This window comes from Barbatula barbatula, assembly GCF_947034865.1.
Source record: "Barbatula barbatula genome assembly, chromosome: 14".
Classification (NCBI taxonomy): Eukaryota; Metazoa; Chordata; class Actinopteri; order Cypriniformes; family Nemacheilidae; genus Barbatula; species Barbatula barbatula.
The window spans coordinates 2,969,692-2,994,398 of record NC_136777.1 but is presented as its reverse complement, the minus strand read 5'-3'; the positions used below and the strand labels follow the sequence as shown (position 1 = coordinate 2,994,398).

The following is a 24,707-nucleotide window of genomic DNA, read 5'->3' as shown; positions in this document are numbered from 1 at the left end:
ATCTAATTCTTTGAAAAAAGAGAAAATGTATCGGTTGACATTCTCAGCCAATGAGCATGAAGCTGTGTCGTCAGTCAGTCGTTTCCCATCATGCTTTTGAACAGCGCAGTCGGAGGAGAGCAGCTGCGCTCGACTGCTCAATCCGACACAGCCGCCTCGCCGTCGCGAGAGTTTTTTGGCACACGTCAGCATGACATCAGAGCAAGGCGGACGTAACTCGGACACGTTTCTAACCGGCATGCAGCTCGCGGTGATCACCGGTGATCGGTTCTGCGCAGATTTTGCTCATCTCAAACACGCCTCTTATCTGCACCATCTGCGCAGACTCGAACACGCGGACGTCGACGGATGTAGTTCTTCCAGTAACCAATCACGGCGCTCGAGAGGAGGGGTTTCTCATTCGCGCCTGGACTTCTGAAGGCGGCGTGCGTAGGAAGATAAACAAACTTTGACGTGAATGAGTTTGTGTTGTTTTTTTGTGTTGTTTTGTGAATTAGTGAGTGTTTATGATGGCGGGAGTCATCCGAAGACTCGACGAGACTGTTGTGAACCGCATCGCAGCAGGAGAAATCATCCAGCGGCCTGCCAATGCCATTAAAGAGATGATGGAGAACTGGTGACGTTTATTTATTCATTATTGATCAATAATCACTACTGACAAGCTGTTTATCGATAGTATGAATTAATATTAACTTTACACATCTCAATAATGTTTGTTAATAATAAGTAACTAGTCGATTTATTGATCAATAATGACAGCTATTATTAGTGATCACTTATTTGTTTCATATTTACATGCATATAAGAACGAGCAGAATTTATTATAATTACATTTATTTGTATTATTCATATTCAAATATAATTCACTTATAACTGATAATTTTCATTGGACTAATATCTAACGTCAAGCATCCCATTTTCATAATATATGGTATGAATATAAAAGATGATATGATTGGTTATATACATATTTATTATTTTTATAACCCCAGTAAAAGTTGCCATCACTTTTCTATATGAGGTACACAAATGGAAGCTGTTTCTAAAATGATCTTAATACATCAACAATACAACTTTTTTTGTAATGGTGTGTCTTTAATCCTCAGTCTGGATGCAAAGGCCACAAACATCCAGATCACAGTGAAAGAGGGCGGGCTCAAGCTCATTGTCATCCAGGACAATGGCACTGGCATCAGGGTACATCACTTACTGCTAACCGCACACATGGACGTGTTTTAAATGACAGGTTTCATAGTGGGACTTTGTTTTTGTTTTCGCAGAAAGACGATTTAGAAATCGTTTGTGAACGTTTTACAACCAGCAAGCTTCAGACTTTTGAGGATCTGACATCAATATCAACGTATGGATTCAGAGGAGAGGTATGTGTCATCTGTATATATACAGTACTGTCAAAACTTTAGATGCCACAGCTCTTATAGAGAACTTTCACTATCTCGGACGGATCTGATGACGGTGAGATCAGATCTCTGTTTGTCATACTGTCTGTAGTCGTATGACTCCTTGTTCATACAAACATCTTACTTCCTTATTATAGTTAATGGAAGGTCATGTTTGGAAATATCGATAGTTTATACACTTAAGCAAAATATACAGTAAATGTCAAATAAACTATATATGTACATTAGCTTGTTGATTAGAAGCTAAATCTCTTTTACAGGCTCTCGCCAGCATCAGTCACGTAGCTCATGTCACACTAACCACAAAAACAGCTGATGCTAAATGCGCCTACAGGTAATTTTGTTTGTGCCAAGTATGCAGACTGTTACATAAATAAAACAATAATCAATGTAAATACTACATCATTTATTATTAAACATATAAATAATTCACAAATAAAATACTTTTTATTTTGAAAAAAGTAGTTTTGATTTTGTTTACAGAGCCAACTACTGTGATGGAAAGCTGAAGTCTGCACCCAAACCCTGTGCTGGAAACCAGGGCACATTGATTTCTGTACGTGACTGACATCGCTGCTTCTTCAGAGGTGCGCGTACGCCATGTTCCACATAAAAAAGTTTCACGTAAAGGAAATCTTGGTTTTCTTTAGGTAGAGGATTTGTTCTATAACGTGTCTACTCGACGGAAAGCTTTGAAGAGCCCCGGTGAGGAATATTCTAGAATCGTTGAAGTTGTGAGCAGGTGAGATCATCACGCATTTCAGATTGAAGTTTTTTTACAATCAGATATCATACTGTATGAGTTTTATTCCATACAGATACGCCATTCACAACTCTGGGAAAAGTTTTAGCGTCAAGAAGGTGAAAAACTCATTAGATCTGGCTCAACCAGCATCATTTAAATAAGTAAAAATCGGAGACATGTATTATTAATATTATGTCTCTTGCTAGCAAGGTGAGATGGTTTCAGAAGTGAAGACCCTTCTAAACGCCTCTGTGCTGGACAATATTCGTGTGGTTTTTGGAGTGGCTGTCAGCAGGTACTTGTATTTGATGTGATTTTGCCATCTTACTTTGTTTTCGGGTTTATGTCAATCCACAATATGCACTTTGTTCCATTTAGGTGCGTATGGAAGAGATATTATTTATCTTGACAGATGACAAAAATATATGAACTAAACAGCAGTTTAAGTGAAGGTGAAACGTTTGAGTTTGTTTGTTTCAGAGAGCTGATTGAAGTTGAATGTGAAGATCAGAAACTTGCTTTTAAACTGAAGGGTTACATCTCCAACGCCAACTACTCTGTCAAGAAATGTGTCCTCGTCCTTTTCATCAACCGTATGTTTTTCAAAGTTTGTTTTTAAATGCATTAAAATGTTGCTTCGACATTCATATCGCTTATTGCGGTTTTCAACATGGTTTGTTTGACTTTATAAACCGTAAAAGATCGTTTGGTGGAGTCTAGTGCCTTGAAGAAAGCCATTGAGACGGTCTACACTGCATATCTTCCCAAAAACACTCATCCCTTCCTTTATCTTAGGTAATGCATTCTGATCATATGAAATGATCCTTTAATAAAAATAATAGAAGAACAGAATAATTCAACATATCGGAGTGCTACTTTCTACATTTATTTATTAAAATCCCACATAACTTCATATGTTCTAAAGTTTGGAGATTGCGCCTCAGAACATCGACGTGAACGTTCACCCCACAAAGCACGAGGTTCACTTCCTGCACGAGGACTGCATCATCGAGAGCGTTCAGAAAAACATCGAGAGTAAACTCCTCGGCTCGAATTCTTCACGCACGTACTTCACACAGGTAAGAATCTGATTAGAATATTATGAGGTGTCAACCACTGCTCAACCGGCTTGCTTTATCCATAGACTCTGCTTCCGGGACTTTCCGTGTCCACCGGAGTGGCGAAAGCATCTGGTTCTTCGGTAGATCCCCAGGAGCGTGTTTATGCCCATCAGATGGTGCGCACGGACAGCAAGGCACAGAAACTGGATGCGTTTCTTCAGCCATCAACCTCCACCGCTGCGGCTCAGAGTAGGTCAGAGAAAACATCCAGCCCTCCAAAAGATGCTGAAGATCTGATAGAGCTCGATGACTCAGAAATGCTGGATGCTGTTGAGGTTCTGGAGCCGAGCGTCACTGATAAGCCAAAGACAGACGTTCAACATCTACCTGAGGATGCACCACCCAGGTGAAGTGTTTTGTGTGACTTTAAGCACACTTGCGGCAGGGTCATGAAGTGTTGTCTTAATAACACCAAACACTTATTAACTGATTTTGATTGTTTAAACTAAAAAAAGTATTGCAGCTTGTTAACATTGCTCCCCCTGGTGGTAGATTTAAAGAACACAGAAAACTATGCACCTGGAATTCTGATGTTTTTATATAACTAACATTGTCTATATGTACAAGCTGTTAGCGTGTTTACTGTATTATATACTTTCTATTTGAAGTAGGGGACCTGTTGTCTTTGGTGTTTCAGGAGAAGACCTCATGTTGTTGAAGGGAAGGAGGATGTGACAGCAGCCGCTCTTCCCAGGAGACGCATCATCAAACTGACCAGCATAAAGGAGCTTCGAGAAGATATAGAAGAAAAAACACACAAAGGTCAAGTCATATTAAAGAGACAAGTCATCCCAAAATGAAAACGGTGTGAATTTGTATTGCTTTGTGAAGGGAACAACAGATTTCTAATTATTTACGGAAAATCTTTTATTTTTGAAGACAACAGACCTATTAATGTCCTGCCCCTGAAGGGAATATGCCAAGCAAGGGAAGAATATTTCACATATAATTGAGTGGTCATTGTGCGTGATTGTCTTGGTTGTGTTTTTATCCACAGGTTTACAGGAGCTTCTGCAGAATCATTCATTTGTGGGCTCTGTCAATCTTCAATGGACTCTAGTGCAGCATCAGACCAAACTCTATCTGCTGAACACAACCAAACTCAGGTGACAGCATCAGTCTGTTCAGAATCTTCTAACGCTTCTTGAAATGTTTATTAGAGGAGTAATATTAACCAAACCTTTTCTGTTTTCTGCTGTGTTAGTCAGGAGCTGTTTTACCAAATAATGATCTACGATTTCGGTAACTTTGGGGTCCTTCGCTTGTCGGTGTGTTATCATTTCTTATACTTTTTTCACAGTTTACAGTTATTACAACATGAATGAAGACTGAATGATGTTTAATGTTAAATCTGTATGTGTATTATTTGCTGTTCTACTATTAATTAATGAATTGTTGTGGTACATTAGAATCCAGCGCCGCTCTATGATCTGGCCATGTTGGCTCTGGACTCAGAGGAGAGCGGATGGACGGAAGAAGACGGTCCAAAAGAAGGGCTGGCCCAGTATATCGTGGACTTCCTGAAGCAAAAAGCAGAAATGCTGGAGGAATACTTTTCCCTGGAAATAGATGATGTGAGTGAATCCTACAGACGCCTCAATATTTAATCACTAAAACATGAGGCGGAGGTTACAAAACCTTAAACAACAGCAATTCTATATGAAATATCTATTTGAAGACATATGCATGAAATTAGAAAATTGGTCAAAGTGGATAACACTCATGTTTTATCATTCATTATTAGTAATGGTTTGTTTTATTATAGGAAGGGAAACTTGTTGGTCTTCCAATGCTGCTTGATAACTACATTCCTGCTATGGAGGGACTTCCAATGTTTATTCTGCGTTTAGCCACCGAGGTCTGTGTTTCACCTCAGATTTTTGGGCTTTGTATGTAAAAAATGATTTTGAAAACAAACTACTTATGTTTATATGTGATGTCTGATGCAGGTGAACTGGGACCGTGAGAGGGACTGTTTCAATGACTTGGCTATAGAATGTAGTCACTTCTACTCCATCAGGAAACAATACACGCTGGAGTCTGATACAGAAGAGCCTCAGGTAGATTTAAAACAATGCACAAAGAAAAGATTAGAATCAAATGTTTCATTTAATATTGTGTAAATTATAAAACCGTCAAATATAAATAAATGAAGTGTTGAAAACTGCTTTATATTGATATGAATTTCTGCCTTAGCTAATGCATCACACTGGTAATGAAACTAGAATGTTTATTGAATTAATGGCTTCTTTACTTGTAGGATGCAGAGATGAGTTGGCAGTGGAAGGTGGAACATGTGCTGTTCAAAGCTGTCCGCTCTCTCTTCAGTCCCCCGAAACACTTCAGTGAAGATGGCAGCGTTCTCCAGATCGCCAGTCTGCCAGATCTCTACAAAGTGTTTGAAAGATGCTGAAGCCCACTTGTGTTATATAGTTCAAATGCTGTTCTCAGAAATATTGTGGAAATGAGTCCACAATAAACACTGTCATTATCTGTAAAGAAGAGCTTTTAGCTGGTTGGCATAAAACAGGAAATTTGTGTATATTTGTAATACTATTAGACTTATTATTGTAATACTATTTTCATATTATTAAAGAGTTTTCTTAAAAAAACAGTTTATCCTTGATGTATTAAAACGTTCAAATGCATTCAGACTGATTTCCTTCATCAGACTTTTTAACATGCTTCATTATAGCTGTACATGGTTTCAAAGCTGCATTACACACATTTTTTGGTCAAAAATTAACAAACTGTATTTTATATAAATCAGTGTTTAAAACTGTTTCCTTACCATACCTTACTATCAAATTACGATGATACGTTTTTATTGATTTATAAGTTATGTTTTGACTTCCATACACGTAAAGATATGTAAAATGTTTATGTTTAGAACAGATAGATCAATAAGTGCTCAAAAACGTATTAAAGTTTCAAACACAATTAAGGGAAGGAAACAGCGTTGGGGTTGTAAATCGTGTAGTTTATTTACAGTATACTTTGCGTTGCTTAAGTCACAATCACTGTGTGCATGAAGTTCTAGTGTGAAATGTAAAATGCTGCACCAAACCTGAATACATCAGAACTGTGAAAGGCATCGAGTGGCATTTGAGACAGATATCTGAATCTCACAGTAGAAACGTCGGTCTCGTACTGAGAAAAACTAAAATCTTTGCATTTAGTGTAAAATTGATGTTGTGATCAAGCACTTTAACAAAATTCAATGTGCCCCGCGAAACATCACAATTCATGAATCACCCGCCCCTCCATACTGCATTCTCATTTACACATTTAAAGAAATATTTTAAATATTTGGAAACAACAACAAAAAAAAAGCAACTGAAACCATTTCAGACATGATTGATTTTATATATTCAACTCATGGCTGTACCCTTTATTAAACACATTAATGTTTTGTACCGGTAGAAATATTTTTCCTGTATAGTGTTAATGCATAACCCTCGTTCTCCTGTGAAGGCACGTTGCTGTGTGAGCTTTTACATGGATGTTGAGGGTCCTGTAGTCGTGGTTTTAAAAGCGCTCTCATACTCGTGCAACTTACAAAAAGGGGAAAAAGAACCCAGTCCGAGCATTGAAACCTTGACAGCAAACATGATGCACAAAGCTTTCAAAAACAACAAAACCAGAATAAGTCCTCAGGTTGAAAAGAGAAAATGTGTTAACCACGAAGCTTCATAAGCTCAGTCCCTGACTGTGTAAATGAATACTTTACCAAGAGAGGCAAAGAAGCTTTTTAGTTTTGGAAACGATTAGGTTTCCTACTGTCAGGTGTTGGAGAGAAGTGCTGTCAGAAGAGTGTCTTCACTGCTGAGACAGAAGAGCAGTTCTGTTTGCTTTCATCTTTTCCAGACGCTTTACCAGATGGTTGTTGGTCATTTCCATCTCTTCAATCTTATCCAAGGCTGTACGGAGCTACAAAAGTGAACGAGAGGTCAAGATGAATCCGTAACATAATTCAAAGTGTTCAAATGACTTGAGTGCATTATTATTATTTATGGTGAACATGATTGTGTGAACTACTGGTTGGATTCATACCTCCCTCTGAAGTTTTCTCTTCTCTGCTTTTAGTTCATCTTCTACTTTTTCAGCATTATCTGATGCAGATTTATATCTCGACACCTGGCCTTCCAGTCTGTTGACCTGCCAAACACAAACAAAACACGTCAGTTTTAAAATGTCACATTCACATAATAACATGTGTCTGTAAAAATGAAACCCATGAAATCAGCAGATTTGAACAAACTCACATTTTGTTCCATCGTCGCCATTTCCTGTTCAGCCTTTGAGAGCTTGAATTTGTATTCACTTATCTGTCTGTTGGCGTCCCCTACAGAAGACAAATACGGATGTTAAAGTGTTTTTGTGTGTTCTCCCATGGCAATATTAGTGCAGACTTCAGTGCGTGTGTATGCGTGAGAGTCATACTTTGCATCTCAATAAAATGCAGGTCAGTGCCGTTCTCCATTCGCTCTCCCTCTGTGTAAACGCTATCAATCTTTGAGTGTTTCTGTCTTTCTTCCTCCAGCTGCATCTTCAGTTTTCTGATCTAATAGAGCAGAGATGTTACCTCAACACAGCTATGATTAAAATCTCCCTCATTTATTATTTCATATACAGTGGTTTTAGAGTCTATATAAAAAATTTGAATGTCTGCCCCTCATTAAATCTACATTTTAGGGATGAAATGAAGATTTTACACCACGCAAAAGATCTCAGACTAAACAATCATACCTGTGACAAAAGTTCCTCCTTTTCATCAGCAAGCTTTCGTAGTCTTACATCTGGTGTATAAAAACAGAAGGTGTTACCATGTCACCATGTCATGTTTGATGCGTGATATTAAACACGAAAGCTCACCCAAAGGTCCATCTCCTGCCGACTCCAGCACTTGCGCCGCCTCCTGTGTTACCACGGTGATGCCTGAGGTGGGGGATTCGTGGTCAATGTCTCCATTGGGCGTGTCCTCGGGAATAATAACAAGCCCGTGTTTCTGTGAGAGGCAGAAGAAACAATTCAACCCATCCATCCATTCACACTAAACTAAACAAATAAATAGTGTCCGTATACACACTGCAGTTACGTATTAAAGAGAAGTGACAGAATTGATGTCATGGAATATTTCCCAGTCTGTTTTTAATTCAGTTCACTTCTGATGTCAAACTTCTCAATCTGATATGAGACCACATACAGGACGTACCTCTCCCATTCGGCTTTTCCCCTTGAGGTCAGCCAGCTCATCTCTGAGCTCATCTCTCTCATTCCTAATGCAATCAAAGTATTCTTTCTGTCTCTCTACAGCCTAGCCCAACGCACGATAGGAAAAGAGAGAGAGGCGGGGTGAAGAGAACAGTACAGTACAGAGAAAGAGAGAGACAGCAGCAAATGCACAGAATGAACACTGGCGTTGGTCATGGCGAGATGGCAGGGTGGAAACAGACCGTGCTGATGAATGAGCAGTACAGGAAGTGAAGGTGAGAGGGCAGCGCACAAACATGACTCCAGCGGTTTTACCATTTTACATTTCATGCAGTGATGACTGTATGTCGACAGCAGAGCAAGTCTTAATGCAACAAACTTTCATGCAACATGACCAGTTTTCAAGCCTAGTTCTGGCATTTAAACGTTTTTTTAGTCAAACACAGGTCAGGCGCAGAGAAAAGGATCATGGGTAACCAGCAGAGGGCAGCACTGCTACTATAGAATAGATTACTGAATCTGCCACGACTGTAGTATTTTTTTTATAGAAAGTTACAGTACATTACAAGTAATTATTGAGATTTCCCATGATGTGACGTCTTTAAATTCCACATGCGTGTATGTTTAACGTAAGTCACATATAAATCAAATATAAACAAACAGTCTGGCAAAAAGGGAGTTAATGGGTGACGTGTGCACTTCATTCCATTAGGACCATTAAAATTCAATCCCACCATCAATCCAAACAGCATCTCCAAAACCGTCCTACCGCAATCTTTTTGTCCTTCCAGTTTACGGTTTCCTGCAGGTCAAACACTTCCCTCGTGAGGGTATCTAGCTTTTCCTGATTTTTCTGGTTCTCCTGGAGTCATTTGGTTGCAAATGTATTTAAGCGGAAGCAGGAAAAAAAGAGCACAGATTCAAGACCGGAAAAATGAAGCGATGAGACAGAACACACGTAGGAGGAAGACGAGAGGATTGTAGTGGAGGAGCGTAAATACTATGAGAAACCGTTTTCTATTTCATCCTTTCTGAAGTAGTTTCAAATGGCATCTCAAAGTACGTAAATCTTTTAAATAATGAAGTCTCGTTCAGTTTCTCTTTTGGGTTCTACCTCAATGAGCTCATCTCGCTGACGGATGCCCTCCTTTAGCTCTTCCTGTTTATGCTGTAGGACCGAACATGTGTGCTTCTGTCTCACTAGCTCCTGTCGATCAAAGACATAACAAAGAAATAAACACAGTGACACTTTTAAATAAAACCTAATTCTAAACTCCGTTGCTTTGACACGTCTTAATTATTATTATTAACAGTTTTCAATTTTATAATATGTTAATAATGTGATAAAAAGCACCTTTGATTTATCCTCATTTTCCCTGCGTAGCTCTGACATTTGCTCCTCCATCTCCTCGATGACGTCCTTTAGCGTGTCCACCTGGTATATGAGGTTTCCCTTATCGTTGTCCAGCTGGGCATTAGACACCATGGCCTTCTTGTACTTCTCTTCCACTTCCGACAGAGAATCCTGAAGACAGAGATAAAAATCCTAACGCACTAAAATAGGCTGCTAAAATGCTGGCCACTACAAACAAAGCACATACTGAGCACTGCACTAAAGATTAGAATGATGTGAAGTGCACAGAAAAATATACAAATGTTAAAATTATAAAGACCATATTAACGGCCGTATTTAACTGTGAACAATTGGTTGGTGCATCTTATTCAAAGAACACAAATTAGTCAACAAACTTGCTCTCTGAAGCAATGAGTGTTATTATCAGTCCACCTGCAAACAGATTCATACTATGTTTTCTCAGTTACATTGGTAAAATAATCCTGTATAAACTGTATACACATTTTCTACTACAATCTATCATCTCAGATAAGGGTTCTGCTAAAATGTCTAGACGAAAAGCTGAACTTTAATATTGTGCTTCTCCATCGTCGTCTTAAACATCACTGGACAGCCGGGCAGGACTTCCAGATGTCTCAATCTCAGCACTCGTGGGCTGCCTAAAGAGTGTAGTGAGTGACAGACTCATGCAAGACTCGTGAGTTCACACTGAAGACTGCGTTAGTGGAGGATGAAGGAAGGCATGCGGTGAGCTCAGGACCCTCTACCTTCAGCTCTTTAAGACCCTGCATGTACCGGCCCTCTACATCCTGAATCTGGTCCTTTAGTTCATAGATGTCCTGTTGAGATGGAGGAATGGATCATGGGAAAAGTTTGGCATTCACTGAAGGTCAGAGCGATGACCTCGGAGTTTACAATTAAACAAAAGTACAGAGAGGGAGAGAGATTTCCACCAGCATTCAAACACGAAAAGGAAAGACAAGTGATGAAAGCAAACGAAGTAAACACAAGCAGAGATGGAAAACAGAGGGTTTACATTTATACAACAATCCTCTAATCTATAACAGCTCTGCGACACTTCTGTATCCCCGTCTGTGTTATCCATAACAGACAAGGTACCCAGTTGTTGTGTTGCTCTGTGACGGTTTTAGTAGTTTTCGTAAACAAAGCAAAAAGACAAAAAACAGGTTGTATCTACAATATAAGTGACTTGATATTGTCTTAATTGATATGCAACAGTTCTACAAACAATATTATAATTTAGTCTGAATATTTCAATGCGTATGTGTTTTCCCCATTCTCAAGCAAACTATCACGTAAGACATGTATATCCTCCAGCAATCCATATTAAACCAAGTCTGCATTACATCTTTATTTTGATACACAGATGATGGCTCTGTATTTGTGTTTGTAAACTGATTACATGTAAACTGATTCATCTGCTTATGCAACGCAGAAGTATCATTACCTTTAATTCACTGAGAGAAGACTCAGCATCCATAATGAGGCTACCAGCTTCTCCACTGCCCCGTCTAGAAGAAGTGCCCCCCAGAGACGCCAGCGCAGCTGCAGACAGAGCCGGGGTGGCATTACGAGACGACGGCTGCAGGAAACAAGTGAACAGGCCTGTCACAATTATGCAAATGTACCTGCCACTAAATCGTCATATAAACAGCCACAATTCGTTTCATTGTCTGTTTATGTTTATACCAGATACAATGTATGCTTACTACACATAGGTTTACTTTCACACAGTTCACCCAAAATGAGAATTCCGTCACCATTTACTCTTTAACCCTCTGGTTTTTCTAAACTTCTATACAGTTATTTTTTTGCTCAACACAAAGGAGGATATTTGGAAGAACGTCAGTAACCTAACAGATCTGGTCCCTCATTTACTGCCATAGTAAGGAAAATAAATACTATGGTAGTCAATGGGGGATGAAATCTGTATGGTTACTGGCATTCTTCAAAATATCTTTCTTTGTGTTGAGCAGAACAAATACATTTGTAAAGGTTTGGATATATCTGAGGGTAAGTAAATGATGACAGAATTTTCTGTTTTGGTGAACTGTCCCTTTATCATAAATCCAAGATTAAAACAAATATTATGAAGGACAGTTATGACAAAATGTCTATAGTATTACCCAAAACGGTAAAAAGAGGGGAAAAACAGATGTAGAATCGTATGAATTAAAATGTAATTAAAATGAATCATAAACCTTTAATCGTAACGAAATAAAAGTGCTAGTTGTGTTCTCGCATGATAACATTACGTAATCCTAATCATTTGATAATGTAAAGAAATAAAACCTAAATGAATTCATTCAAAGGGAAATGAGGAAAAACATCCTCTTACCCGACTGTAGTCTGTAAACGGCTTGTCAATTTTATCATCCAGCTAAAAAAAAGAGAGAAACACCATTATTAGTATTTTATAGTTATCATAAAAACAAGGCATTGGCTGGTTCTTGGCTTCATCCTTAAAATAAGGGAAGCACAGCAAAGCAAAGCACAACCCTTATAGATGCATGACTGTAAACCACATCATGTCACACAAATCCACCATTCGCAAACATTCAGAGTTAGTGCGCTTGCCACACTAAATCAAAACTCTCTGCTTAAAACCAAACACTGACACGGTACAGACATAAACACACAGCTGCTCACTCCTACAAGTATTTATACAGGAAGGTTTTCAGCAGCACGGTAAAAGCAAACCAGAGTGAAATAACTTGATAGCATTAGGAGTGCAAATCAACGATGAATGGATTATGAACTGGAAAAAAATTATATAATCCCACTTGAGGTTATAGATAAACACAATTCATGTTATTAAATACTGCATCAACTCCAAAGTGAAAAACACAGCGTGCATCTTAAGAAGTATAGGTACTCAAATTCCGTCTCTCAAAGGTACAATCCCATCAAACCGTGCAGAGGAAAAAACTAATAATGAACTCCAGTGACCACATCAGACTGTTAATAGAGTTCATGCGGTATCTGATGCCGTCATGACTTACACTGTCCAGGTCAGGAATACTCAGATCATCGAGATCAGACACAATGCTGCCCCTGCGATTAGAGCGGCTGAAATAATCAGCAGCCGTCTCAGAGAAATCAGATGACTACACACAGACACAAGTTCATGAGAAACAGAAAAAGAATGGAAATTATATATTATTTGCGTTATCATAACAGAATATGCGGTCGGGTTGGCTGATCACGGTCACGGTTTCTATTCTCTCTCACCACACTATCTCTTCTCCCGCGGTGAAGGCGGCTTTGAGACACAGTGCTGGATGAATCGTCATCAGAGGACGACTGAAAGAATTAAAAGTGAGGGTGACTATGGGATAAAAGCGAGGTGCATGCCACCAAAAGCCCATTTGTTATATCGGTTAATCAGAAAACGCAAACACACGAGCACAAAAATAAAAAAGACATTTAAAAAAGCACTTTGTCAAAGTCTTAGCAAAATGACAATCCAACAATGTCAGCATGTCACAAAAGATGTTTTGGCAGACACACCAAGTAACAAAGACACCATCTGCCCTTCTGCCACACCTTCAGAAGACAAACATCAGACAAGCACTCAAAAGATTCAACAAGTTTCAATTTGCATATGGCATTATTTTAGATCTTTTGTTTTTGTAGCTTATTTAAAGGTGTAGTGTGCGCCACTGGAAGCACCAAAAGGAAATGCCAAAATAACTTTTGTCAGAGGAAAATGGGAGTAGTGCTTGTTGTGGATAGCATCCCGGCCGTTGCTAAGATGTAACGGTTGTTTTTGTGTCATGCTTTGTGGTAACTAGGATGTACAGGGTTGGTGTTTAGAAACCAAAGGCAAAAGAACCCACTTACTCTATGATATTCTGGTCACCAGATAAATCAATGAGATATTTTAATCTGTTTATACTCCAAATGTCTATAAAGTAACAGCACGCCACTTCACACAAACCATCAAACATTACTGATGTCCACAGAACAGATGGTAGTCATGCCATTGGTTGAGCTAGATGATGTCATCACAGAGCATCACACATCATTACACGCGTTGTCAAAAAACGACGCATCACCTTTCACGTCTGTGGTTTTATACATGCTGACTTGGGTTAATTAGAGGTCAATGTTTAGCTTCAGAAGATGAATGATCAGACCAGATCCGTGTGCAGTATTTATAAACACACACACTGGTGTTTGAGAAACACATGCGTGAGCAGCTGCTTCATCATGCTGCAGCTCTACGCTGTGTTTGCGGAGACATGCAACGCTTACCACAGGACTGCTGCGGGTGGAACTGGCACAGGAAGAATACCAGCTGCATTCAGAGGGCTGAGGGGGGAAAAACACTGACCGCTGAGCTAAAGCTGGGATGATATGGTTATTATTTCAGTACAGGAATACTGAACTTACAGCTCGGGAACTATATGAACTGTACAGACCATCATCACATATAGAAGCCTGCGGACACAGATGGGAAAAAAATCATCTAAAAATCTTCCCTTATGAAAGGTGGCACACTATAGATAACGCAGCTTCAAAGTGGATACAAAGTGACCCTGGTCCAATTTAGCCAAAAAACAAGACAGCTGAGCATTTAAAACAAAACCATGTAATTCCATGTTCAAAGCACATTTGAGAATAGCAGACGTGCTGAGAATCAGACTGACCACACTATAGCTTCGTGTCAGATCTGCGGTACTGCTGCTGGATACTACTGGAGCCTGTGAGGGTCAAAGGTCAAACATGTAACAGATATTACAAGATATTTCTGGCTTCGCAAGTAGGATCTTCGCAGGGTGACTTGAAATCATCAATGCTAGCGTTTAGCAATGAGTACGGTTCACACAGAAAGGAATCAGACGAACCCGTGGTGTATAGGAAGAGATGGTGGAGGGTGGAGGTTTGGTGTTTTTTAAGCTGGAGTAGTTCCTTTGGTCATGATACAATCCAGTCTGAGGAAATTCACGGAAAGTGAACATTATTCAATAATGGGCATGAACTTTATGAATATCTGTTTTTGATGGATGCACTCGAGTTCAAATAGTTATTATCACCACTGACCAGAAGGTCCTTTTTGGAGCTACTGCCAACAGGTTTTTTGTGAAGATCATTATATACAGAGCTCTGGAAGAGAAGAACATTCATGTCTAAAGCTATTGGTTCTATAAATTGATCAAGGAGAATGTGGACTGACTTCCTATCTTTACATTAGGGTCTATCAGGAACATTATAAAACACTTAAGATTTAAAAGCAGCAACACTTAATAGAGATTACTAAAAATCATGAACATCTTTGACCATCACTTCCATACATACAGTGGAGTGGGAGCTCTTCAATGAGGAACTACTGGAGACACCGGACTGCAAAGAAAACAGTCAACACTATCATAACCCAAATCTATCCTGGATATCGCAGCTTGAAATCCAAAACCAAGCGACCAATGCCATGTGCACTAATAAGCATTAGATTATATCACAGCAAACACGTGTGTTAGAGCTACAGACAAGAGAAAACATCACAACTCATTTATATTACATAACCACTCAACTATGCTCATCTCCAAAAGTCCCATATATAAACGTTCATCATCTATAAAACATTCAGCAGTGACACATAAAAAAATAGTGAATAACCTGCACTCAAATCAAGCAGAGGTTCCAAAACTTATTGGTAATCTATAGAAAATCTTAATTATTAAAGTAAAATTTGAGAGCCTCAAGCCTCCGAGCCAATGAAACAAGAAAAATATAATAACCTGACATGTTATTGAAACACACACACACTACAACACAATGCTTGCTGAAAACACGCGTGCATTAAAACCCACACAATGACGTACCAGCAAGTCTCTCCTCCTGGAAGAACTGACCCGACTCGAGCGATGAGAAGAACTACTCAAGTCTCTTACAGATGATGAATTTGACTTTAAAAGTACACAGAGACCCAAAAGACAAATGTTCATGACACAACAAATCAATGTACTTTTGAAATTAACAAGGTACATTTGCCAAATTACATTTTACCTCAGTTAAAAAAAAGAATTACGTAATTTGTAATGTAATTTCAATGAATGCTGCCAACAACACATGGCTCCTAGATGAGCCAGAAAACTGCACCAGCTATTAAAGTCCATCACACACCCTGTAACTTCCAACACTGCGAACCGATGCCGTGTCATCATTTAACCCCTGTTTATAAATAAGAAGAAGGAAATTAGAATAGGAAAGAAGAGCAGAGAGCAGATGAAAGCAAGGAGATACAGACCCGTCGACTGAGGCTACTTGAATGATGACCGTGATGGGCTTTTTCTGCATCAGCCTGAAATGATGTAATTAAGTTTATAAAGAAGAGAGAATAGGGACATGAGAACGCATCATGTGGTAGCCTGTTTCAGTGTTAAGAGTCTTAAACTCTAAACAAACGCCAAACATGCTGATGATCTTCAAAAATGTCAAGCATGCAAACTTATTAGCAAAAATGTGACTATTAGGAGAACTGGGCCATATAGCAAGTACATTATCTCAAAATGTGAAGTAATTTCTTTTTTTTCTGATTTTTCACCTTGTTAGCGAATTGCATTCAAAACATGACATGCATGTGGGTAAAAAACTTTAAAAACTTTGTTTGTGTGTGCAAAATAAAAAGTGCCGCAAAATCCCTGTGACAATGATATCACAATAACGCATCTTTTTATAGATATAGAAAAATCATATGCGTTTTACTCAATCGTTTTTTACAATATCAACCAATCTGAGCGAAAATATTTTTGTTTTAGCCCAAGAAAGCTGCTTTCCTATGGGTTAGTTGCACAAGGTGGCGCCGGTGAGCTTTTGCGACGCCAGAGTCGGCAGACTAATTTCCGGTTGTATAACACTATGGAGTTGTTTCGGCCCTATGAAGTGCTCAGCAATGTAAAGAGGATCTCTCATATCACTGATAAATTATTTTTTAAATCTTAAAAAACACCCATATTTGCTGGCCAAAAATCCTCCTTTTCCCATACAGTGTTATACTCCGGATATTAGTCTGCCGACCCTGGCATCCCAAAAGCTCAAGAGCGCCATCTTGCGCAGCTACCGAATTGAAAGCTACTTGCTTTACATCAGATGGAAATACTGAGATTTATGAAATTTATGGATTCAGCACTGTTACAAACACTAAGAACTTTTTTCATTTAAAGAAAGAAACAATAACAATGCCATACATGTATCAAAGGTCACAGTTTATCTGTCAATAAACTGCGCATACATTAACATATCAAGAGGAGTTAAGACCTAAAGCAAATGGACAATGTGCAAAATACTCTGAACAAAGAGAATGCAATACTATCAAAACACAAAAATCCACTCATGGATAACGGGACCATAAGAGTGTTTTTATAAACCTCAAAGCAAAAGTTATATTTAACACACCGAGTCAATTCAGTATAGAATATTGTTAACAACAATGTCAGTGCAAACAGCTTACACACACTCCTGTCTGAACGCTTATTATTAGTTCAAGGCAAACGTACATGCATGTCCAAACTAGCCTAATCTTTCTCATACCATCCATTGGTGGATTTGACCCCATTTCCTGCTAGAGGAGGAGTGCTGATGGTAAGACAGCTGTGTGAGAGAGAGACGCATAAAACGAAAACACAAAGACTTCTATTGCAACTCAGTGTTTGGTCATTTGCAGAGTGATTGTGAATATTTATGAGCGAACAAAAAGAGAAACATAATGTATGTACTTGGGAAACATATTTTTAAAACCACTTCCACGAGTGTACAAACGGTTTGAAACACATAGAAAACACTGACAAATCCAGTTGACACAACCAAATCATTGACATCTGTGTGAAGCCATTGAAAACGCACTGAATTCTCAGATGCCTGTTTCCATTTAAGCATCTATTTTGGGGTATGACATGATCTGTTTGTAAAAGCAGTTCTACTTCAATTTGTAACAAAAATACTTACCAAAGACAAGCACTTTGCTTTAAAACCTCCAAAAGACAATATTCCTATCCAGCAGAGACTTTCAGAGAGAAATACAGACACTGTTCCAACTGTGGCTTGTTGTCTTGCCTATATAGGCAGCTGTCTTTTAAGGAAACTTTTTAGAATTTCATAATTGACTGATCGGAGATGCTCTATATTAGGTAGAAATTCCTTACATCTCGACCGGCAATTTATTTCAATATATTAATTCCTTAACCGAGGCGTATAATGTAATATCTTTATTAATAATATTATTTATATGTGAACAATTAAACTATTATTCATTTATATTTAATTATGATCAAATTTGACATTTTGCAACAATTTGGATTGATGCTTTCACTAAGCTTGACACGATGCAATATGGGGTTCCCTTACAGCTTGGCCAGTAGAATGAATCTTGGATTCCTTCTTATATGCTGCTTAACAGTCTTTGCATCATAAAGATGCCACTAATGCTATAAAATGCTTCCTGCACAGTCAGGCTCATTTGCTTTGGGAACGGAGCCGGTTTGCAAATCAGTGGATTATTAACAAATCGATCTGCAGATTAGAATAAATGAATTAAAGAAGTCTAGCAAACGGACATTGTTCCGGATATTACGGCACATTATGGTACATAATGAATATTTGAGACAACTCAGGCGTCTGTTGTTGTCCTCTGTGTTTTTATCTGCTTTAGAGGACTCACCTCTTTCTGTTGCCGCTCCAGTTCTCTCATACGAATGTCGCGGGCCTCCGCACGAGCAGCTCTTTTTGCGGCAAGTCTGGCTTCCGCCTGCAAAATAAGGGGAAAAAGAAATATGTGGCATCACACAGTCACAGCAGAAAGCGTTCAGTATGTTCAGTAAAATCGAAAGAGCAGTTTTGTTTACAAGTTAAAGGCATATTGTTTGGTTTAGTCCCTCTTGGTATTTTCAGTTTCTATATTGTTTGGGTAAATGAGTGTCGATTGTTACATAGTCCAATATAGGATAATGATGGGTCCATAAAACACAGTAACAAACAAAGAAAAAAATTCCATGTAGCAATAGGATAAAAACGTATTTCTACAACATTGGAAGCAACTCAATTTGTCTGCTTTGGCTATACATCACATAAAGTACCTCAGGTAAACAAAAAAGATGTGCTAATAGCTCAAAAACGTGTCAATAAGTGACATATTTCTAAGACATGAAACAAATCATCACCATCAGTTTACCTCAATCTGCGGATCTGTTAACATGAAGCACAGGAATTAAACCAATTACTTCTAACAAGACCTCTGTTCTTCTCTCGCTCTTAAGGAAACATGCTGCTTTCTTCGCTGTTGCTGATACTGGTATCGAGATATAAGGTAACTCTGAATGATGGTTCAAAAGTCAACATTCATTATAAAGGTGAATAGACGTCAGAGATGTGTCAGAGACGTGGTACATACAGAGGCGTGAATAACGCACATGCTAATAGAGGCCCACAGGCGCCGTGTTAATTTTCCAATCCTATTGTCCCTCTTTCTCCCTCAATGGCTCTATAAATAAATAACTCACAATCCCATAAGAAATAGTATAGGAATAGACATAGTTTCCATATGACCAGAGTGATGGTAAAACACAAGCAATACCACAGTGAATTTTGGATTTCTTTTTATCATACAGAAAACGATAAATACTGGCTGACATACAGTAAGATGTACATAAACCCTGACAGGTTGAGTTTGCCTGTAACCTTACCTCAAAACCTGAAGGGATTGTTAAAATGAAAATGGTCATTATGTTTTTACCCATATGTGATACTTTCCATACGTATGGACAATACAATGTCAATGGGACCAATATTGTTTGGTTCCCAATGTTTTTCAACACATCTTCTTTTGAATTCTGCAAATGAAAATCATACAGGTATGGAATGACACCAGGGTGAGTAAAATAAAAAGTATTTTTATTTTAGCCTTTATAGAGAGAAAATCAAACAAACAAATGTTCCCATCGGTATATAATCTGGGTGAGTGGCCAGCAAACTTCTAGCCAATCAGAAGCACAAAATATGCCTGTCAATCATAGTTCATGTGTTGGGCTGTTAGACATGTCTTTAGGTTTATAGACCCCTTTTGCACCGACGTCATGCTTACGTCACGGCATTACCTGGAGGCAAAACAAAGAGAAAACTGGAGGCGTCCAATAAAAACCAGAACAGATTCGGCTACATAAGGAGTTTACAATATCATGTTGTTGTGTTGTTTAGTGCCCCAATGGACAGAATACAGCATCCAATATGATATTTTAACACATAACTGATGCCATTGCCAAACAAAAACACTGACCAAGGCTTTAGGTAAACCCAATAAAACAGGCGGACTGAACAGAAACGATCATCCTGTTTCACTTCATAACGCTTCAGTTAAAAAAAACAAATAGAGAGATGCTGTGTTTCTCAGTCTACTTTAGGTTCACCAAACAGCTGAAATCATCTCCATCACCTTTATCAAACTGCAGAAAAACAAATATGATTCAGCAGGGTCTAGTTTAAATTCACCATCCCCACCATAAAACACACACACACCTCAACAGACTCCAGGTAAACATACGCATCTCACTTACATTCCTTATGCGATACCCCACAAACAAGCAATCTGACTTCCCTACATTTTCCAATTCCTTACACAACATTTCATCCCATATGATACCCGGCACAAATCAAGCCACTTAACAGCAAACCTTCAAATAAGGCTTCCGGCAAATTTGCACACGTATGTGGAGGGCACAGAGGGTAAGCTCAACATGTGTGTGCGAGATTCAAATCTGGTGCTCAGCACCTGTTGAGCTGTCTGACAGTTTGACCCGCTCACCAAAGCGCCTCAGCCCAGTGTCTCAGACTCTATCTATAGACCAGCAGAGCCTCCATCATGAGACAGCAAGAGGGAATCTGAGCGGGGGTGCACGCTTACACGCCCTCCGGCACAGCCGTTAAGAAGTCACGGTCAGATTGTATTCTGCGGAACAACCGTTTGATAGTCTGGACGGAATGACCTCCCACGGCATGATATACTGTAATGGTTATGAGTATGACACAATAAAATGCAAAGTGCCTTTGTTACCATAGTTTGTTATTCAAACAGCACTTGGCATATATCATACACCTTCAGGGCTCTTTGTGCCATAATGCTTTTAGCTGCCAGCGTAGATTGGGTGCAACCTCACATGCAAATCCCCCTTAACCTGCAACACGTTTGCTGCCCCATATCGCATTCGCAATGTGAAATTCACGCATACTTTGTGGATATTAACTGGGTCATGCAGACCCTACCAGTAATAGCTAAAGAAATATCACACCTTGTCCTAAATACAGAGATGACGGCCTAGTGTCTTCTGTCATTTTGTGGGTAGTGGACCACATAAATCAAAAGCCCCTGCAAGTGGCCCAGTAACAAAAAAGACCTCCATGGGAGCTAAGATATACCATTGGTCTGCAGCACCACCGTCCAGCAAATCAAATTCCAGGCTCGCAGTTTACAGAGCTTTCTGTTAGCAATTAGGGAGTTTCCTCTTTCGCAGACCTACAAGGGGTTGAGCAAACGACAGGTTCATGCGTTTCAAGGGTATTCTGTGTGCGCTGTCATAGGTGGAGTACGATTTATAATCTTTGGACTGAATGGGTGGAGTGAGTGCAGCTTTCACTGGCAATTTTACATGATGTCAGCACATACAGTAGAGCTGATAGCTTACGTCTTAATGCAATGAAAGAGCTTGTGATTCAGCTTCTGTCAGCTTTAAAATACGTTCAATTGACTGACAGAAGTTTTGATGAAGTAAGTGAACTGTGCATAAGACAACAATGATGTCAGCTCTCTCTCTGTTGCATGTTTAAGCCATTACGGATAATTCACAACCACACATAGGTTGCAGTTTCATTTCTGTAACACACATCCCGTCGCTTTAGATTTCTCGGTTCCCTTTATACAAGCACCCTTATAAAGAGTGATTACAGCATGATTTTGTTATTTCAGTGACAGAATCATGACCACGGACAGGAAACAACTGTCTTCCACTTCCTTCATATGTTCTCACATGAGACCTCATGTGAAATATTGAACAAACAATAATCTGGGAAACTTGTCCTATCTAATGTGTAAGCAATTTACGGTTGGTTTTGTCGCTTTACTGTTGAAAAATACATCTGCTTTTTACATCGAACACTTTTGCATTTTATGTACACAGAAGATACCGTCTTAACAAGAAACGGCACAGGGGTGTTTCTGAGTACTGTAATTTAGCTATAGTTTTCTGGACTATACATTCAGATTTGGTACATAAAATGATTCAAGTGATCCCAATGAAACGTCCTGTAGAAAAACAACTCTACCCTCTTGACCTGACATATTCAGATAATTCGTCCTACCAATATGGAACGCTCAGATCATCACACGTAGTCCCACCAGGGGCTTGATAATTATAAATTTGGGTCAACAAGTTAATTTCAGCAGGATGAGTTCCAGAAAACAGCTGTGATGCAAGTGAAAGTATTTTGCTTCTGCGAGTGATGGGCTCACACATGTGTGCTGCTGAAAAATCCGAGACAAGTCCAGACTGGCTGCTCCTCGATGAAGATGAGTCAAAATCATCAGCTGCACCTCCGACTGGCAGAACCTGAACGTCCACATATCGACACATCACAACAGAGATATGATTGACATTGCAATCCACTTCCAGACCGTCTGGACTTTAAAGTACAGCTGAGATACGTACAAGATGTTAGATTACATATTCACCTCAAGATCTTTCATTTCACTTCAATAAGATCCATATCCGAGAAGTCATAGTGACAAAAACAAGCACCATTGTCATTTGTCAGCTGTTGTGTCAAACTGGTCAGTGAATTAGACCGGCCCCACTGCTTCAACCACACGCCCTTTTTTCCTAAAACCTCACCCTCCAAAGACATGACAGCAACCTAAACGCAGACAACGACTGACAGGAGAGCTTTTCTGACTTAAAAAAGCGCAGACCTGTGTACATCCTCCAGGACAGTCAGTCACAGAAACAGGTGTGATTTCTCAAAGCACATATTTGAGGTTCTCAACCTCACGTCATTTTCCTGGAAGGACGATCAGGATTTGACAGAATTTCTAGTTTTTTCTTCCACAGTGGTCCAAGAAACCGAATGACAGAACTTTCATTTTTGGCTATACAACCTCTTTAAATATAATCACAGTATACCACCAGCCACAAGATGAGATAAATAGGGGTTACAGACCTCTCGGGCTATGCTGCTCAGAGCATCATCCTCAGCGGAGAAGCGGTCTCTAATGGGGGCACGTTTCCGACCTGATCCTGGCGTCCCCATGTCAGCAGCAGCTCCACAGCCAAACAACAATCAATCCGCTCACTGTAATATTCTGCAGACGGGACAAAAGAACAAAGATGTTGGAAGATAACACTGGAGCGATAAAAGGAAGCCAATACAACGCTTCTACTGTATACTTGTTTGGAATGTAATGGTTTCTTTTTTAAAACACAAAACAAAAATGAATAAAGCAAAAAAAAAGCATTTTACTTGCAGGTCTGTTGAACCGAAAAAGTGTAAACCTTTTATTTCAGAAAACATTTCAAATGCAGGCTAGACATTGTGGGGTAGATAAGCCTGTCCTCACACACTATCTCCACACACCCACAAATAGAGGCTGTAGTCATGCATGCGGGTCTCAGGGCTGATGAACACCAGACACACAAAGCTCATAATAAAACGTGACAAAGCAGAGAAATATCATAGGCATGAGGCACAAGCTTTAGTTGATTCTTTAAATATATTCAGCTTCATCTTCTTTGTAAGATATCCTTTCTACGGTGACTTATAATACACAATTCTACGTGAGCAAACGAGATCACAAACACCTGAATCTTATTCAACAGTTAACGTTACTTTAACACAAGGTTGTCGCCCTTACTCCAAGATCACACTACATAGGGTTTGTATCTGGCATCATGTTTGTCTTTGTCACGGATTCATGCATGAACAGCTATAAACTCTCGGTCGCACCGCCGCAAGTTGTAATTGCACTTAATGTATATCGACCCATAAATAAAATCGATATGTATATAGATATTTCAGCCCGAGGTGCTAAATATAAACCAACACTCATTCCGCTGCGTGCCAGACTTAGTTGAAGTACTTTATTATCTCGGATACAAATAAACGAGAATGCTACTATAACAAAACACACGAACCATCAAAAGGTGACATGAAATATGAAATATGGAAAAGCTATAAATAAGCCAGCTAACGTTCAGCATTAGTGACTCAAGTTAGCGGTTAGCCTGCTAGCATGTCCTCAAAGGCATAAAGTGAGTAAATGTCACTCAGCGCTTGTGCTGTTAATTCACGCGCTTGAATTCAGTGAGCCGACCGGTCTTTCGTCAGATAGGATTCCGTTATCGTCGGGTTTCTTACCGTTTCTGTCCGTCGCCGTTCCGCTAGGGACTCCGGTCGGTTCTGACTGACTGGGACCCGGGCGAGCTCCCGCTGCCCGACGCGAGCGCGCGTCTCGTCCTCGAAGCCGTTTCAGTGTCCGTGCGCGCGCCTGCGTGACAGCCGCGAACTGGTACTATCTACCTCAAACTTTCAAACGTGGCTTTTTTTCAAGTTGTTATTAAAATATTTAAATTCGCGTTTCACGGCAAGAAAGTTTCACGTCCGAAGAGAATAAAATCGCTTGCGTGGCTCTTGACAGTCTGAGGTGTATTTTCCAGTATCGCATCGAAAGTCCCGGATATTGGAAAGGGGCGTGGCTCCCAAATGCGAGTCCCATTATCCCTTGCCGACATAAGTATTATATATTTTATTAACTTAACCAGTCTCTCAACACCAGACCCTGACTAACAAACTATTCT

At 39.4% G+C, this 24,707-nt stretch overlaps 2 protein-coding genes across 8 annotated transcripts; one reads left to right on the top strand and one right to left on the bottom strand.

The window, feature by feature from the left end:
• The first annotated feature begins 92 nt into the window (after positions 1-92).
• On the top strand, positions 93-6,166 carry mlh1 (mutL homolog 1, colon cancer, nonpolyposis type 2 (E. coli)). Its single transcript, XM_079472311.1, has 19 exons — positions 93-616; positions 1,107-1,197; positions 1,281-1,379; positions 1,679-1,752; positions 1,902-1,974; positions 2,069-2,160; positions 2,237-2,279; positions 2,370-2,458; positions 2,644-2,756; positions 2,865-2,958; positions 3,089-3,242; positions 3,308-3,630; positions 3,922-4,046; positions 4,282-4,390; positions 4,489-4,552; positions 4,694-4,858; positions 5,050-5,142; positions 5,234-5,344; positions 5,545-6,166. Exons 1-19 carry the CDS (start codon positions 507-509, stop codon positions 5,695-5,697), a joined length of 2,175 nt encoding a protein of 724 aa, XP_079328437.1. The 5' UTR covers positions 93-506; the 3' UTR covers positions 5,698-6,166.
• Positions 6,167-6,245: 79 nt separating this feature from the next.
• lrrfip2 (leucine rich repeat (in FLII) interacting protein 2) lies at positions 6,246-24,623 on the bottom strand. Of its 7 annotated transcripts, XM_079472312.1 has the most exons (24): positions 24,268-24,623; positions 23,074-23,215; positions 18,533-18,619; positions 17,407-17,466; positions 16,124-16,177; positions 16,000-16,047; positions 15,699-15,782; positions 15,175-15,219; positions 14,920-14,982; positions 14,724-14,810; positions 14,526-14,579; positions 14,269-14,316; positions 14,131-14,187; positions 12,212-12,253; positions 11,321-11,455; positions 10,620-10,691; positions 9,853-10,023; positions 9,613-9,705; positions 8,160-8,292; positions 8,034-8,083; positions 7,728-7,848; positions 7,550-7,629; positions 7,338-7,442; positions 6,246-7,214 (listed from the first exon to the last, which is right to left on the bottom strand). In XM_079472312.1, the coding sequence occupies exons 2-24, from the start codon at positions 23,161-23,163 to the stop codon at positions 7,104-7,106; spliced, it is 1,890 nt and encodes a 629-aa protein (XP_079328438.1). In that variant the 5' UTR covers positions 23,164-23,215; positions 24,268-24,623; the 3' UTR covers positions 6,246-7,103. The 7 variants fall into 7 exon arrangements, with proteins under 7 accessions (XP_079328438.1, XP_079328440.1, XP_079328439.1 ...); XM_079472314.1 differs by lacking the exon at positions 10,620-10,691; XM_079472313.1 differs by lacking the exons at positions 23,074-23,215; positions 24,268-24,623 and adding an exon at positions 19,043-19,154.
• Positions 24,624-24,707: the final 84 nt, after the last annotated feature.

Coding starts and splice junctions, on each gene's coding strand:
- mlh1 (XM_079472311.1), top strand. CDS start 507: ATGATGGCGGGAGTCATCCGAAGACTCGACGAGACTGTTGTGAACCGC. Junction 2,280..2,369: donor AAAGTTTTAGCGTCAAGAAG/GTGAAAAACTCA, acceptor GTCTCTTGCTAG/CAAGGTGAGATGGTTTCAGA. Junction 3,243..3,307: donor CACGCACGTACTTCACACAG/GTAAGAATCTGA, acceptor CTTTATCCATAG/ACTCTGCTTCCGGGACTTTC.
- lrrfip2 (XM_079472312.1), bottom strand. CDS start 23,163: ATGGGGACGCCAGGATCAGGTCGGAAACGTGCCCCCATTAGAGACCGC. Junction 10,692..11,320: donor CTTCTCTCAGTGAATTAAAG/GTAATGATACTT, acceptor CCATCTCAACAG/GACATCTATGAACTAAAGGA. Junction 8,084..8,159: donor GGCAGGAGATGGACCTTTGG/GTGAGCTTTCGT, acceptor TTTATACACCAG/ATGTAAGACTACGAAAGCTT.